Source organism: Podarcis tiliguerta (assembly GCF_965153285.1).
Source record: "Podarcis tiliguerta genome assembly, chromosome: 5".
NCBI classification, from domain to species: domain Eukaryota; kingdom Metazoa; phylum Chordata; class Lepidosauria; order Squamata; family Lacertidae; genus Podarcis; species Podarcis tiliguerta.
The window spans coordinates 5,204,078-5,220,774 of NC_139538.1; the positions used below are offsets into that span (position 1 = coordinate 5,204,078).

The following is a 16,697-nucleotide window of genomic DNA, read 5'->3' on the forward strand; positions in this document are numbered from 1 at the left end:
CTGAGATCTCTCGGTGCATCCTGACCCTTTTGTTTCCAACATCTGTGGAGGGGCATGAGCACCAGAAAGGGGAGGAAGCAATGGAGGGATAGGGAAACTCAGGCCTCGGGGGCCAACGTGACTCTCCAGGACTCTGCATCTGGCCCTCAGAATGCTCCCTAAGCCATGCCCTCTCCTTAGGCTGCCCAGAGCGGGAATGCGGCCCTCATATGGAAAAAGGTTCCCTGCTCCTGAAAAGCAAGTGTTGCATAGTGGTTAGAGCATTGGAATATTACCTGGGAGACCAGGGTTCAAATTCCCACACAGCCATGAAGCTCACTGATCTTGGAGTCAGTCACCATCCCCCAGCCTAAACTACTTTACAGGGTTATTGTGAGGGTGAAAGGGGGAGGGGGAGGAGGACCATTTACATGCCACTTTGATACCCTTGGAAGAAAAAGGTGAATGCATGAATGCAACAAACAAACAAACAAACAAATAAAGAAATAGAGAAGCGGCAGATATTTCAAATGAAAAAGCAAGCCCCCCAAGCCACCTTTGATCATTGGTTGATGCTGTTCGACATCCAATAAGACGCGTGTGTTGGGGAGGGGTGGGAGAGGAGATTTTGGCTCGCTCAGAGCATCCAAAGGACCTTGGGGTGACCTGGGAGTGGGCTTCTAGGTCTTCCTCTCTCCGCAGCCTCGGAGTTGCCCCTGGGCTCCCTGCCTAGCTGTGAAGCCGTCCTGCAAGCCCAGGCCATCCCAGAGCAGCCTGCCCAGAACTGGGCCCTCAGCAAAGCATGTGCTCCATACCGACGCCTCTGCTCAGGCCAGGAAATGTCCCCCGACAGCTGTATACGCCTCATGGTCAGCCATTGCCAGCTCCGCCTGCAGGAATGCTGTGAGTGACATGCCGGTGGGAGGCCAAGGCAGGGAGGGGGGTGCTCCTTGCGCTTCTCTGGCCTTGCTCTGCACCTAGCGCTGTGTGATGGAGGCTGCACTGTGGCTGGTGATGGTGGATGGGCAATAATAAGTCAGGGACCACCACCCAGTGCAACCTCTCCCACTCTCCTGCCCTCCCAATGCTTTGGACCACAACCCCAACCAGCCCCAGCCAGCAATGGATGCCTTCCAGAGGTTTTTGACTACAACTCCCATCCGTGCCGGCTGGGACTGATGGGAATTGTAGTCCCAAGCATTTGGGGGCACCAGGTTGGGGAAAGGCTAGTGTTGTGCTCTGCACACCCTATTGCGCTCTTTAGAGCCCTGGTAGAAGAGAAGCCTTTGGTTTCCCAGTCGGGTTTCCTAATCGTCATTTGAGTCTCCGGCTTCCAAGAGAACCAGCCCCCTACTTGAAGGGCTGTTAGAGAACAGGCCTCTGCTTGATGGCCTGAGTTTGGTTTAAAGGAGACCTACAGTATAGGGGCCTTGACATCCGCAGTAAACACCTCGGCAGCAGACTAAGCAGCCACACGTGGGTTGCTTGGTCCCACTGCAACTGGATCAGGTGCATTTCTATCCAAGTTGCAGGAATTGTTTTGAAACTTTCATCTGCACGTGTAATTGGCGCATGTGATTCGTTCGTCAATCTGTATCTTCTTCTGCGATGATGTGTCCTTTGCCCCCTCCCTGCCCAGCCATCCCTGAGCCAAGATCCTTGCTATGGATCGATGGCCACCAAACCAGACGACATTAAAAGAGGATTAGGCCAATTCATGGAGGAGAGCGTTATGGATGGCTACTGCCATAATGACTGTCCTCTCCCTCTGCAGTCGGAGGAAGCAATGCTTCTGAGCACCAGTTGTTGGAAACCACAGAAGGGCAAGCTGCTCTTGTGCTTGTATTCTGCTTCTGGGTATCCCGTAACAGGCATCCAGTTGGCCACGGCGAGAACAGGATGCTGGACTTAGATGGGCCATTGGCCTGTTCCAGCAACCTTTTCTTATGTTCTTATACAGCTAATCCAGAATGCAGCAGCTACACTGGTGACTGGGGTCAGCCACCAAGACCACATAACACTGATCTTGAAAGACCTACATTGGCTCCCAGTACGTTTCTGAGCACAATTCAAAGTGTTGGTGTTGACCTTTAAAGCCCTAAACGGCCTCGGTCCAGTATACCTGAAGGAGCGTCTCCACCCCCATCATTCTGCCTGGACGCTGAGGTCCATTGCCGAGGGCCTTCTGGCGGTTCCCTCCCTGTGAGAAGCAAAGCTACAGGGAACCAGGCAGAGGGCCTTCTTGGTAATGGCACCCGCCCTGTGGAACGCCCTCCCATCAGATGTCAAAGAGATAAACAACTACCTGACATTTAGAAAACACCTGAAGGCAGCCCTGTAGCGGGAAGTTTTGAATGTTTGATGTTTTATTATGTTTTGATATATGCTGTAAGCGGCCCAGAGTGGCTAGGGAAACCCAGCCAGATGGGCGGGGTAAAAATAAATTATTATTATTATTGTTGTTGTTGTTGTTGTTGTTGTTGTTGTTGTTTGTTGTTATTATTATTATTATTTATTATATAGACATCCGAAGGCAGCCCTGTGTTAGGAAGTTTTTAATGTCTGATGTTTCGCTGTATTTTTATATTACGCTGGAAGCCGCCCAACATAATACAATATATTGTTATGATGGCCCATCTAATCCCCTCTCCCTCGTCCCCCCTTGCAGGGCTGGAAAGCGACATGGACTATTTGAACACAGTGGCAGACCAGTCCGAACCAGGTGAGGACGCCACCAGTGGCGCAGTCACAGAAAACTCCACATTCACAGAAGTGGGGTGGAGCAGGGCTCGAAAGTCACCCCTGGAGGCTCTGGCCCAGCTAATCCTCCCCCAGGCGGATGCTCCTTCGCGTGCATCACTGTTTCTCAATTCCCTTTGACAGCCTCAGCGCCACAGGGCTCCGGGGGCCCCAGGCACCAGCATCTGTTTTCCAGTGCTTCCTGCAAGGGGAAAGGTCAGCGTTGGGCGCTGACAGGGCCACTGGGCCGAGCACTGCTCTCCGGGGACAAAACACTCGCCTTGTTAATTGGGATGAAGCTTGACAGCTACATGAGCACACAGACCACTGCCTCCCCCTCCCAAAGCAGCCACTGCTGTGCTCTGTGCTATTGCTGCCCATAGGTTTTTGGGGAAAGGAGAGGTTTCCACTGTCTGGGTCCTGGCAGTCAGGGGTGGGATCCAACCAAGTCATACTTTTAGGGTTGTTGATTTGGCAGGGGGATTTCATCCACTTCGCGTTCAAAGGTGAACGTGCCAAATCCACACTTTCCTAAACAGTACATGAACTGATACGCAGTCCTCCTTCAAAATTCACCCTTCTTCAGATTTGGCAGTCCGATATCTACAGGCAGGCAATGTGTGCAAAAATGCACATGCCAGGGTAAAGTGTGCATAAAAATGCATATGTTTCTGCATGTAGCATACAGAAATACATTATGCTAGGGGAAAGCAAAGCAGAAAAATGCAATTGGTGTGCATTGCACAATGCAAATGGAGTTGTGCAATTTTGTAGCATGCAATTGATGCTGTGTTCCCCAGTTTATTTAGCATTTTCTAGATCGTGAGTATGCAGGGAGAGCCATGTAGGGCACTATTTCAAAAATCTTATCTCCAGTGCAATGGCTTCTGACATTTTCGTCAGATGCACAGTTCCAGGTCCCATAATATCTATTAGCTTTTTTTTTTTATAAAAAAAAAACAAAATTAATTTGAAAGTAGAGATTACTAGGTAGCCAGAATTGGTGCCCAGTTACCCATTCTGAACTTTTTCAGTGCTTCTGTGAAACCTTAGAACCTGGCTTACTATTCCCATTTCAGAGTTGGGGCTGTGGAGAGATGGCAGTTTGCCCCCAAATGAGTTCATCATGGCAGAACGGAGACTTGGTTGTGAATCTTCCAGGACCAGCTATTGGACTATGACCATGAGTCTTGACAGCCGCCCCACAATGTCCCCCAACTTCTTCTTTTTGTTTCAATTGCCAGGGCTGTGCGGGCACCGCGGGGTGCCAGCTCCCAACGCAACGATGGCGAAGGCAAAGATCGTGGGAGGCAGCAAAGCCTGGCCTGGCGCGTGGCCTTGGCTGGTGTCTGTCCGGCTCAACGGGGAGCTGATGTGCGGTGGGGTGCTAGTGGGGGATGCCTGGGTCCTCACGGCAGCCCACTGCTTCACAGGGTAAGGCTGCGCTCTGGGAACAGGCTCCAGGTCTTGCATTCACACATGCATGTCTTCATTTCAAAAACGTACTGCTACTCAGTGAAATTCATAAAACAGTTTGCGGTTTTTTAAAGATGATTGCTGTGCCATTGGAACCAGTGCGAGGAATCTCAGGTCCTGGGGCCAAATGTGCCCCACCAGGTCTCTATTTTATATATATATATATATATATATATATATATATATATATATATATAATTTTTATTCAGTTTTCCAATAAAGAATTAATACAATTCATACATCTTTTTTTTACATCCATTCTCGTTTTTTGACTTCCCTCAACCTGACTGATACTCCTTCCCTTCTTAATTTCTTACACATTTCTAAAACCGTCCAGCTATTATTTTTGTAACTTAAATCTTGTTTCACTCATATTCTAACATTTCTTTTTACAGAGCTTCATTGAAACTTACAAGCGTTATTTGTTTTTCACTTAAATTATGCATATACTCTGTAAACTTTTCCCAATCTTCTGTGAATCTCTGATCTTGTCGATTTCGAATCCTTCCTGTCAGTCTATCAAGTTCTGCAAAGTCCATCATTTTCATTCTCCATTCCACCAGGCCTCTATTTCTGACCCTCAGGGCTCTCCCAAGGCCACACCCTCACCAGCCAGACTTCATGCTATCATTGAGGGCATTGGCCTGGCAGGTAATGCCTCTTGATTGCTTGAATGGAGATTAGAGAGGAGTGTGTGAGCATATGTAGAAACTAGCCTATCTCAAGAAACAATGGCGTGTGCATCCAGGGGTGGAGTTAAAACTGCTGCATTAGCAGCACCAAAGTGTGTGCAAGCCTGGGCAATGTGTAGGAAGGTCTTGGGCTGCCCAGACGACAAGACCCCCCCCCCCTCCCAGCCTTGCTGATAAGATCCAGAGGAAAGCAGAGCAATACCTTTGGCACCAGTTTCACTGCAGGAGTTGCTGGAAGGAAGCGTACAAGGTGCCCACCCAACAGGGTCTCTACTCCGGATTTGTGTAGGATTTACTCCTCAGCCCTTTTTTCTCCCAAAGATATCCCACATGGCAGTGGAGGTTTAGGATCAAAAGGGAAAATTTGCATGAATTGCTCCACCCACATTCGTCTCTGTCCCCGCCCACCATGGCCCCTGTAAGGTTGTCCAGAAGGGAATGTGGCCCTCTGTCCGGAAAGGGTTACCCACCCCTGACTTAAACCAAGGATGGTGAGCCTGTGGCTCTTCAGATGCTGTTGCATTCCAATCATTCCTTGCCAATCGTTCCACTGGTAGCTGTAGTCCTGCATTGTCTAACCTCTGAATTGCAGTTGCTATGTATCACATGGGGGAGAGGGCTGTTCTACTGAGATCCTGCTTGCACGCCTCCAATAGTCATCTGGTTGGCCGCCATGAGAACAGGATGCTGGGCTAGACAGGACATTGACCTCATCCAGCAGGGTTCTTTTAATGTTCTTATTGAGCAAAGTCCAGCTTCTCCCAGTCTTTGCTGCCCCCTGGCGTCGGGAAAACCAGTTGGCTCCAGTTAAAGTGAAAATTGGATCTGTCCGACATCCATTGAGCACATTTAGTGGGCATGGAAGACTCGCTGTTTGCTTTTGTGTGGTGGGGCAGCAACCAAAAACCAGGGGAGAAGGGGGGGGCATGGCTGGCACCCTGAACAGAAGCACTCTACACTGTGTTGTTGTTATACTGTTTCCCCTTATGATAATAATTTGAAACTACAAGAGCCTTGACTGCTCTGTAGAAGCCAAAGAGCTAACAGGTCAAGGTGGCTTATCTTGGTGCTGTGACCAAAAAGGCTCTGCTACTCCTGGCAAGCTGCCAACCAGAATGTGGGGAGACTTGAGGAAGTTCCTCCTCCAAGGACCAGATCACACAAGGAAATTTGAATAGGAGAATGTGGTCCAAAGTCCTTCCCAGCTCCATAATTCCTAGATCAGATATAATGCTGCCCAAACTGTTCAAGCCAGTCGCCAAATCCAACAGCTGATTGGTATCTGTTAGCCGGAGCAAATAATTATAGATGCAACACTTTGTTTTCTTCCTATGAGCACTTGAGTAAATTGCATGGCTTGGGTGGGTTGTTGTTTCCTGCTTGGCAGGGGGTTGGACTCGATGGCCCTTGTGGTCTCTTCCAACTCTATGATTCTATGAAAAGAGAATCGGACAAATTCATGGAGGATAAGGCTGTCAGTGACTACCAAACCTGATGGCTACGTTTTCCCTCCACAGTCGGAGACAGTAATGGTTCTAAACGCGAGTTTCTGGTGCAGGTGGGGAGAGGGCTCATGTGCTGGAATCCTGCTTGTGGGCTTCACATAGGCATCTGTTTGACCACTGTGAGAACAGGATGCTGGACTGAGTAGGCTACTGTTCTTACGTACCTTCCTGTCTTTCTACCTGCAGAAGCAGAAACGAACTGGCCTGGTCAGTGGTCCTGGGCGATTACGACCTGACAAAGCCGGATGAAGGGGAGCGGGTTGTTCCGGTCAGCCGCATCCTTTCCCATCCCAAGGTGAGCTGGGTCGCCACCTCCTGCTCCACCCACCCACAGTGATCCCATTCCTTTTTTTTTTCAATATAATTTTTATTCAGTTTACAAATAAAACAAATTCATACAATTCATACAGTTTTTTATATCCATTCTCTTTTTTTTTACTTCCCTCAACTTGGCTGGTACTCCTTCCCTTCTGAATTTCCTACACATTTCTGAGATCTCACCTAATTGTTTATAAATTAAATCTTGTTTCACTCAAATTCTAACCTTTCTTTTTTACAAAGCTTCATTAAATGTTACAAGCGTTATTTGTTTTCCACTTAAATTATGCATATATTCTGAGAACTTTTCCCATTCTTCAGTAAATCTCTGATCTCGTCGATTTCGAATTCTTCCTGTCAGTCTATCAAGTTCTGCAAAGTCCATCATCTTCATTCTCCATTCTTCCAATGTTGGTAACTCTTCTTGCTTCCATTTCTGAACCATCAATATTCTCGCTGCTGTCACTGCATATAAGAATAATTTCCTATCTTTCTTATTTATCTCATTCCCTACGATACCAAGTAAGAGTGCTTCTGGTTTCTTAACAAAGGTATATTTAAACATTTTTTTCAATTCATTATATATCATTTCCCAATAACTTTACTTTCTTGCACTCCCACCACATATGGTAAAATGTACCTTCTTTATCTTTACATCACAGTGATCCCATTCTTAGGGCCTTTCTCCTTTCCTCCACTCTCAACTTCTCTTTTCTCTGCCTGCAGTTCAACCCCAAGACCTTCCACAATGATGTGGCTCTGTTGGAACTGAGCAACCCCGTGACCCCGTCGGCCTGGGTGACTCCAGTGTGCCTTCCTGAGCAACCCATGGAACTGGCCACAGGGATGCCCTGCTATATCATTGGCTGGGGATCGCTCTATGAAGGTAGTGTGAGGAAGCGCAACGCAGGAGCATGTGGGGAGCGGGGGCCAGGGTTGGGGGAGAAATTTGGTTTAGTTCACATCTAAACATTATTATTATTATTATTTCATTATTCATACCCCACCCATCTGCCTGGGTTTCCGCAGCCACTCTGGGCCGCTTGCAGCATATATCGAAACATAATAAAACATCAAAACTTCCCGATACAGGGCTGCCTTCATATGTCTTCTAAAAGTTATGTAGTTCTTTATCTCCTTGACATCTGAAGGGAGGGCATTCCATAGGGAAGTTGCCACTACTGAGAAGGCCCTCTGCCTGGTTCTCTGTAACTCCACTTCTCGCAGTGAGGGAACTAGCAAAAGACCCTCAGAAGAGGACCTCAGTGTCTGGGCTGAGTGATGGGGGTGGAGATACTCCTTCAGGTATACTGGACCGAGGCCATTTAGGGCTTTAAAGTTCAGCACCAACACTTTGAATTGTGCTCAGAAACACACTGGGAGCCAATGAAGATCCTTTAGGACTGGTGTTAGATGGTCCCAGCGCCCATATAACTGAAGGAACAAACTGACTGAATTTGCCCTTTCCAAAGCAGTACGCCAACCGAAACACAGCCACCCTTTGAAATTTGCATTTCTCTGAATTTTGCGATTTACAGTCATATACAAAAATGCACTTTACTAGGCTAAAGTGTGCCTGTGAATGCGTATATTGGTGGAAACACATTGCAGAAATGTGTTAATAGTTGAGAATCTTATGTTGCAAAAATTTGCGCACAAAAATATGTATTTGGGGATATATCAGTTGGTTAGAGCAGGAGACTCTTAATCTCAAGGTCATGGCTTCAAGCCCAACATTGAGCAAAAGAGTCCTGCGTTGATTACCCTCTTGGTCCCTTCCAGCTCTACGATTCTATAAATTAGAACTAAAATGCAAAGGAATTTTCATGAGAACTCCACCAAACCTGGAGCTGGGCCCTAGAAAAAAAGGAACGCCCGGGGCCACTGGCAGGGTTGGCCTCTTCCTTGTGGCTTCACCCAGCTGCCAAATGGGAAGGGCTTCCATCACCATGTCAAGGTGGGCAGTTTTGTGGGGAGGTGGTGGTGGGAATTGGGACCCCCTCCATAACGTCATATTCTTGACCCATAGATGGTCCAGGAGCTGATGTAGTCATGGAAGCCCAGGTTCCCATCCTAGCTCAAGACGTCTGCCGTGGTGCGCTGGGGCGCCAGCTCTTCACCAGCGCCATGTTCTGCGCTGGGTTCCTCTCCGGGGGCGTTGACTCCTGTCAGGTAAGGGGGCTCCAGGAGGAGGGGGCGGTGAGGGACAGTGGAGCAGTGCCAGGGGTGTCGCCTTCTGGCATTTCCAGCACACCGCTGGCACAGAATTTGGCATCAGGGCTTGGCAGGGACGGGCATCTGCTGAGAGCCCATGATTCCACTAAGGACCTCCATAGTCCTGCTGCTCTTCACAGTTGCACCCTGCTTGTTCACCTGCCTCTCACTCAGGGCCAGAGCGGGAAAGCAAGGAAATAACAGCAGTGGTGAGGAGAGAGCGATGGGGAGAAGCTGCCCCTGACTCCATGCTCAGCTGACAGGCTCTATCTGGCAGCAGTGCTGAGGCAGAGGAGCAGCAGCTGGCAATAGTGGCAGGAAGCGGCCAGAGTCCTAGAGGGGAGAGAAAATGCCATATCCTACAGCGTCCAGCTGGACTGGCAGGTGTGCCATGGTGCCCGCATAACTAGCATAAGAAGACCCCGCTGCCTCCTGTTCTCACAGTGGCCAATCAGATTTCTCCAGGAAGCCCACAGGCAAGAGCCCTCCCTCCCTGTTTCCCATAAGAACATCCAAAGAGCCTTCCTGTTGCATTTAGTCCAAGATCTTGTTCTCAGAGTGGCCAACCAGATGCCTGTGGGAAGCCCGCAAGTAGGATTCAGGCACTAAAACGATCTCCCCTCCTGCAGTCTCCAGCAGTTGCAACTGAGAAGCATCCCTGCCTCCAAAACCACGGGAGGGGGAGAGTTGCTCTTGTGCTCGAATCCTGCTTGTGTGCCACAGGCATCTGGTTGGCCACTGTGAGTACAGGATGCTGCTGAGGTGTGTGGTCGTCACGGCACCAGACCTGCCAGTCCAGCTGGCCACTGTAGGCTATAGAGTTCTGTGCTGAATGGCCCTGAATGGTCTTTTCCAGCAAGGGCAGGGGGCCAGGATTCCTTGACTTGCACATTTCCCTGTTTTGGACCCACAGCTGTTTCTCCTTCCAGGGTGACTCTGGGGGACCACTCACTTGCTGGGACCCTTTGTCAGAGCGGCATGTGCTATACGGGATCACCTCCTGGGGCGACGGCTGTGGTGAGCGTGGGAAGCCTGGGGTGTACACCCGCGTCGCTGCCTTCACAGACTGGGTGCACCAGCAGATGGAGAGTGAGTGTTAATGTTGGCGTTGTCGCTCCCAACTTCTCCAACGGGGGGCAGAACAAATGGGAGGTTGACTGGGGCCAGTCACATCTTTGCGGTTCAGGGGCTGTGATAGAGGTAATAAATAATAATAAAAAATTATTTATATTCCGCCCTCCCCAGCCGAAGCCGGGCTCAGAGCAGCTAACAACAGTAAAATGATACAACATTCTAAAATCATTTCATTATAAAATCAGTTCAAATCAGGTTAATGGCAACCATTGGCTAGAGTTCTGTGAGGACTGCCAAAGGAGGGGGTCAGGATGTGCCTTGGCCAAAGGCCTGGTGGAATACGCCTGGTGGAACAGTTCTGTCTTGCAGGCCCTGCAGAAAGATGTCAAGTCAAGACAGGGGAGGGTTGCTGTAGCCCAAATTAGCCACATCTCTGAACCGTACCTCCAAAACACAGTTGCGAGAAGCAAGGCACTCAGCGGGCCTCATGATTGGTCTGGCGTTGGTGAATTTCACTTCAGGCACCTTCTGTCACTGAACTGTGCCAGCCTGCCAACATAGGAACGACTATTTACAAATTGGTGTCTGGGTTTTGATTTTTCCTCTTCCCTCCCTATACATTTCCCCTTGTGTGTTGTGTTTCCTTAAATTGTAAGCCTGCAGGTAGGGACTGTCTTGTTTTGATGGTATTTAAGCTGTTCTGGGAGCCTTTTTGGCTGAGGAGTGGAGTACATGTGCTCTAAACGAAACAAGCAAATGAATAAATCCAAAACTGAGGGTGGGTGCAGTGTTTGCTCTGGCACCTCTTTGTGCTTCACAAGCTAGGAACATCCAATGTGTTGCTCTCCATATGTTGTTGGACTGCAACTTCCATCATCCCCTGACCTTTGGCCCCACTGGCTGGAGCTGATGGGAGTTGGAATTCCGTGACACCTGGCATGAGCTGCGCTGCCGACCCCTGCTGGAGGACTTTCAGGTCAGCCCTGCTGGGAAATCCATGTTCATTCTGACCCTTGGTCGGGCCCCTCCCTCTCTCCCTGCCGGAGCACATGGGCAGTGCTGACAACAATTCCCCTTTGCTAATCCTCTGCACAGAGTCGCCCTCCAGCCGGGAGCCCACCTGCTTCGAGCTGCTGGCATTGGCTCAGATGCCACCCGATAGGCAGCGAGTGGAGCTCGGACACCTGTGTGCCTTCTACACCCAGCCCTGCTCCCCCTCTGCTAGTCCAGCGGCTTGTGCCCATGCTGCAGATGAGAAGTGCAAGGCCAAGAGGCAGCAATGCGGTGAGTGGCATGGCAAGGACTGGCTGGGAGCAGGTTTAGCATGAGAACCCAGGCTATTGCAGCTTGTAAAGAGTCATTTGCCTTTTCACCTGTGGCGATCACAATTCTCTCCAGGGAATCAGGCAGGGACGTTAAAAAAAACACAACCACAGTTCTCTGCTGAACTCTGCTGAAATGAGACAAATGGTCCATACAGGTGTGCCTGGGGAGTCTAGTAAACATTTATGTGGGCAAATAAGTCCACTTGGGTGGGCTTTTCTTCAAGGTGGGATAATTGGGGTGTGGGGAGAAGGCTACCCATTATTGCACAAACCAGTATATGGTTGGAGTCTGCTCATATGAACACAGGGATAGCCGTCCACAGCAGGGAAAGTCATCTTCAACATTTCTGTCTCACCTCCCTGTGAAGTTATTCTCAAGGAGGCAAATCCAATGAGAAGCATAGACCACAAATCCAAAATTATAAATGGATTAAAAGAAGCTAAAATGACACAATAAAATGTCTATCAGTAGGAACACAATCAATATAAAAACAGCAGCTGCTGGAAACTTGTTTTCAATGGAAGCAGCTATAAATGAGTGTTTCTAGGGGGAAGGTCTCAGCTGCCTGATGAGCTGTGATGGGGAGAAGTGAGCCTCCTCTGAGTAGGGGATTTCATGGCCCAGGTGCCACTACAGAAAAGGCTCGGTCCATCCATCCCCAGCTTGTTCTTCTGGAAGGAAGCAGGCATTGTCCTCATTAGATGATCTTAAAGGTTGGGTAGTTTCACATGGATGGAAGCAGTTCTTAAGATAATTTTTTTCCAGACTGTTCAGGGCTTTTAAAAGTCAGAGCCAGCACTTTAAACTGAGCTCAGAAACAAACTTGTGATTATGATGGAAAAGGCTGGAATCCTCTAAACTTCCCAGAGGTTTGATGGTTACCTTCCCCCATGCAGCGTCCATGGAGGAAAGCAGACATCAAGCCTTTGGGGAGTTCAGAGGATCCCACTCCTTCCCTCTATAATTGTGACCTAACACATGACTTGCATATTCTTCACGAGGTCATATCTGTGAGCTGAACTTCACCTCATGCTTTGAGAATTTCACGCGGTTGCTTTTGAGCGTTCTATCCCCCAAGGCAGCACTCGTGAGAGATCGGCACATCATGCTTCCTTTGCCTAAAAGTGTGTCCCTGGGAAGCTATGTTTCTTTCCCATATACTCTGGCGCTCCTTTCGATGCCTTGTTTTGCTGAGGCTTAAAGCACCCCCAAAGTGAGCCAGACTGGATTCTTGGTGTCTTGCTGAGGGATCTCTGCAGCGCCATTGTCCTTCCCAGGCTGGGCGCTGGAGGCTGATTGTTCTGTGTGGCATTCCTGGCTTAATCAGGTCTACATAAACACTTGTTTTTCTCCAAAGCATTGTTGGTTTTGAGGAGAGGCTTAGATCTGATCCCAGTGTCTTTTACGGAGCCCAGGGCCCTGTTGACAAAGCCGGTTCTCAGCTCGGGGACATACTGAGTGAGAGATTGAAAGGTCCATTATGAAGTTCCTGCTAATGTGCAATTGTTTATTTTGTATAAAGCACTTTTATCCTGTTCTTCAGACACAGAAAAGGCTTCTTGAGTGTGTTGCAAAGATTGGTCGTAAGACAACCTGGACAGCTTTAAAAGAGGATTGGATAAATTCATGCGAGATTAGGTTGTTGGTGACTAGTAGCAATGATAGCATCTGCCCCATGATAGCTCAGCTGGTAGGGGATGGGGCTCTTAATCTCAGGGTCATGGGTTCAAGCCCCACATTGGGCAAAAGATTCCTGCACTGTAGGGGGTTGGACTAGATGACCCTTGTGGTCCCTTCCAACTTGAGAATTCTATGATTCTATGGTTGGCCACTGTGAGACCAGGATGCTAGACAAGATGGGCCTTTGGCCTGATCCGGCAGTGCTCTCCTTACATTCTTCCTAGCATCAGAGCCCTTGTCCTTCCCATTCTCCCTCTCTCTCAAATTCAGCACAGTAATATCCAATCATGTATACTATAAATGAAGAAATAATGAGTACAGCACATATGACATTATATCATGCAGGCATATTATGAAAATTGACCAATTCTGTATGAAATTCATTAGTTATTTGATTTCCTGCTTGTGATTTTATATAATGTTAATTTTACCATGAATGCCACATTCCATTCTGCTCCCCCCCCAAAAAAAAAAACCCATTTAGAAACATAAGGGACAGGTTATTAGTTTTTCCAATTGCAGGTTATTTTTTAAAATTTTGCAGCTGATAATAAAATAGTTCCATACCGGATTCTTTCAAAGTAATAGCTTTTCAATCATGTAAAATAACAGTTTTTTGGACTGTAAGGAATTAAGCGTGATCTGTTCAGTGTCTCTTAGAAACGAAAGCGAATACCCCAAAGGGGCGTAATGGAAAAACTCGAGCCCATCTTCCAGGCACGTAGGGGCAAATGATAGATGATATGAAAAATGGATTATCACATTTTATGGCTATTTTTAAAAGACGTAGGTACAGCAGTGAGTGGCCAGTTTCCTGAGTGAAGCACATTGGAAGGAACTTTTAATCCCCACCTTGGTTGTGGTCTCAGTGAAAATCACACGCCTGTCAAGCAGCTAGTAGCTCTGAGAGGGAAGCATCAGATCACAGAATTGCAGAGTTGGAAGGGACCCCCAAGGTCATCTAGTCCAACCCCCTGCAATGTGGGAGTCACAGCTAAAGAATTCCTAACAGATGGCTATTCAACCTCTGTGTTGTTGGTTGTTGGCATCCACCTGTCTCAGGAGTGCTCCTTTGTGGGTCAAATTGTTGGAGACTTACAGCGCCTGCTGTGGCTGTAGAGAACGATACGCGAGAGACAAGTTTTCTTGCAGCTGGAATAGATGGAGGTGTCTGGTTGTGCTGATGCGGGTGCACCGTGCGTTCTTCCCAGCAGTCATTCCTCCTTTGGCCACTGCTGTGGATGCACGCCCTGACTCTCTCCAGGCACTGTGGTTGTCTGCAAGGGATTCCCACATGGCGGGGTTGAAGTGGCCAGCCTTTGTGTCCTGTTTGCAGGCATCTTTGTAATGCAGAGTTGGTCTGCCAACTAGCCTGGGAACCCAGCTCCTCATAGAGCACGTCCTTGGGTATCTGGCCATCTTCCTTTCTGTGTTTGACATCCCCAGCGAACCAATTGGGACCCATGATGGCAGCATGGGAGGCTTTCATTGGAGTCTTGCTCTTAGGGTCTTACAGGCAAATTAATTGAGGATAAGGCTCCCAATGGCAACTAGCCATGACAAACATTTCTCCCTCCACTGTTGGAGACAGTGTACCTCTTGAATACCGGTTGCTGAGAATCAGAAGTGGGGAGAGTTGTTGTGGGACTCAGGTCTTGCTTTGGGGCTTTTGAGAATAGAATATGGGACCAGATGAACCTTTCACCTGACCCAGCTGCAGGACTCTCCTTCTTGTGTTGCTCTTATAGCACTCTTAACTTGTTTCCCCCAGAGCTGCGCTCGTACGCTCAGACCTTGTTGGAGTTCCTGCGTCGGGCGGAGGAGTTTTTCCGCACTCAGATTGACTTCTCGTTCTTCACACACTCCCTCCCCCAATTCATGGAGCAAGTTTACCACCATCTCTTCCCTCCTCGAGCGCGCCAGGATTCCAGAGGTACTCCTTGGCCCATGTCTTGGGATCAAGACAGAATTTATATAAGGGAACTTGTAGCTCGGGTTTCACTGGTCTGTTGCACTCCAGAGGTTTGGACTACACAAACTATCAGCGCTGGCTGAAGCTGATGGGAACTGTGGTCCAAAACCTCTGGAGGGCTAGTGTTGAGGAAATAATGTAAAGGTAAAAAAAAAAGATAGGGACGTGGGTGGCGCTGTGGGTTAAACTACAGAACCTAGGGCTTCCCGGTCAGAAGGTTGGCGGTTCGAATCCTCGCAATGGGGTGAGCTCCCGTTGCTCGGTCCCTGCTCCTGCCAACCTAGTAGTTCGAAAGCATGTCAAAGTGCAAGTAGATAAATAGGTACTGCTCCGGTGGGAAGGTAAACAGCGTTTCTGTGTCATCCACGACTGGACCTAATGGTCAGGGCTCCCTTTACCTTTACTTTTACCTTTTTTAAAAAAGGTAACTTTACCTTTACCTTTTTTAAAAAAGGTAAAGGACCCCTGTACAGTTAAGTCCAGTCAAAGTTGACTATGGGGTTGCGGCGCTCATCTCACTTTCAGGCCAAGGGAGCTGGTGTTTGTCCACAGACAGCTTTGCAGGTCATGTGGCCAGCGTGATTAAATCGCTTCTGGCACCATAATGGAAACCAGAGCGCACGGAAACACTGTTTACCTTCCCGCCACAACGGTCTCTATTTTATCTACTTGCACTGGTGTGCTTTCGAACTGCTAGGTTGGCAGGAGCTGGGACTGAGCAACAGGAGCTCACTCCGTTGCAGGGATTCGAACTACTGACCTTCTGATCAGCAAGCCCAAGAGGCACAGTGGTTTAGATCACAGTGCTACCCGCCTCCCTACTGTTGAGGAAATACTGGGGTTCTGGCACACAGTTTCTCCCATTTCATTTCCTTGCCAACTTCCAGGTTATACAAAATCCCAGTCAAAGAAGTTTTGCTAAATTGCAGAAACCAGGCTGCGATGTCCATTGAAGTTCTAGTTCTTTAACAGCATTCATTTTTGTATGGCCAAAGAAATTTATAGTTTCACCCCATCGTCTCTCTATTCCAGGAAATGCAGCCCCTGCTGAATTTCTGCCTTTATATCCCTGTTAAAAGCATATAGACTGACTTTGTCAGGAGAAAATTTGCAACGCATCCTCTGCAGCAAATGGTCCTAGACCTGAGGAATGCCTGTTGCCCCATTTCCACTGCTGTTAATCAATGGAGTTTCATCCTTAAATTCACCTTGGTCCTAATGGCTTGTGAGAGCCCAGAGCTATCTCCACCTGCAACTGAAAACTACAGGAACACAGTTCCTGTCCCTATTTCTATCCAGGGACAGACAGTACCATCAGAACACATTATGACTGTCTTACGGCTAAAGTCCCTAACCGTGCTGCAGCCACCATAGGTGGGGAAGGGGAGGGGGCACTTCTTCCCTACCCCAGACTGACACCCGCATTACCCCCAAGAGCAGGTTGCAGAGCCAGAGGCGGTCGTTGCCACAGGAGGTGGGCGAGAGAGCCTGCAGCTGGATGCCAGGAAAATGCAAAAACGAGAAGCCCAGACTTTGCCCAGGAGGTAAGGTGACACCTCCATGTTTCTGTTCTCCTGGTGCCTTGCTTGTAGGCATAGTGGCATGGTGCTGTGTGCCAGAGTGGGAAGTGTGTGTGTGTGTGTGTGTGTGAGAGAGAGAGAGAGAGAGAGAGAGAGAGAGAGAGACCTCTCTCCCATTAGAGCAGCCAGGAAGGAAAACATA

General features: G+C 48.6%; 1 protein-coding gene across 4 annotated transcripts in view; it reads left to right on the forward strand.

Annotated features, from left to right (window-relative positions):
* The window catches only part of PRSS56 (serine protease 56), a 29,930-nt gene that overhangs the window by 5,459 nt on the left and 7,774 nt on the right, over positions 1 to 16,697 (forward strand). For 2 of the 4 annotated variants that reach the window (XR_014511723.1, XM_083442073.1), the window contains exons 3-12: positions 682 to 882; positions 2,648 to 2,701; positions 3,963 to 4,152; positions 6,578 to 6,686; positions 7,436 to 7,595; positions 8,739 to 8,881; positions 9,853 to 10,012; positions 11,093 to 11,281; positions 14,775 to 14,936; positions 16,416 to 16,519. Coding sequence is in view for 3 of the 4 variants with exons in the window: in XM_083442073.1 (XP_083298199.1) it covers positions 682 to 882; positions 2,648 to 2,701; positions 3,963 to 4,152; positions 6,578 to 6,686; positions 7,436 to 7,595; positions 8,739 to 8,881; positions 9,853 to 10,012; positions 11,093 to 11,281; positions 14,775 to 14,936; positions 16,416 to 16,519 (1,472 nt within the window). In the remaining variant the exon portion in view is untranslated. Of the gene's footprint in view, positions 1 to 681; positions 883 to 2,647; positions 2,702 to 3,962; positions 4,153 to 6,577; positions 6,687 to 7,435; positions 7,596 to 8,738; positions 8,882 to 9,852; positions 10,013 to 11,092; positions 11,282 to 14,774; positions 14,937 to 16,410; positions 16,520 to 16,697 lie in introns of all 4 variants that reach the window. The other 2 variants (XM_083442071.1, XM_083442072.1) reach the window with 1 other exon arrangement.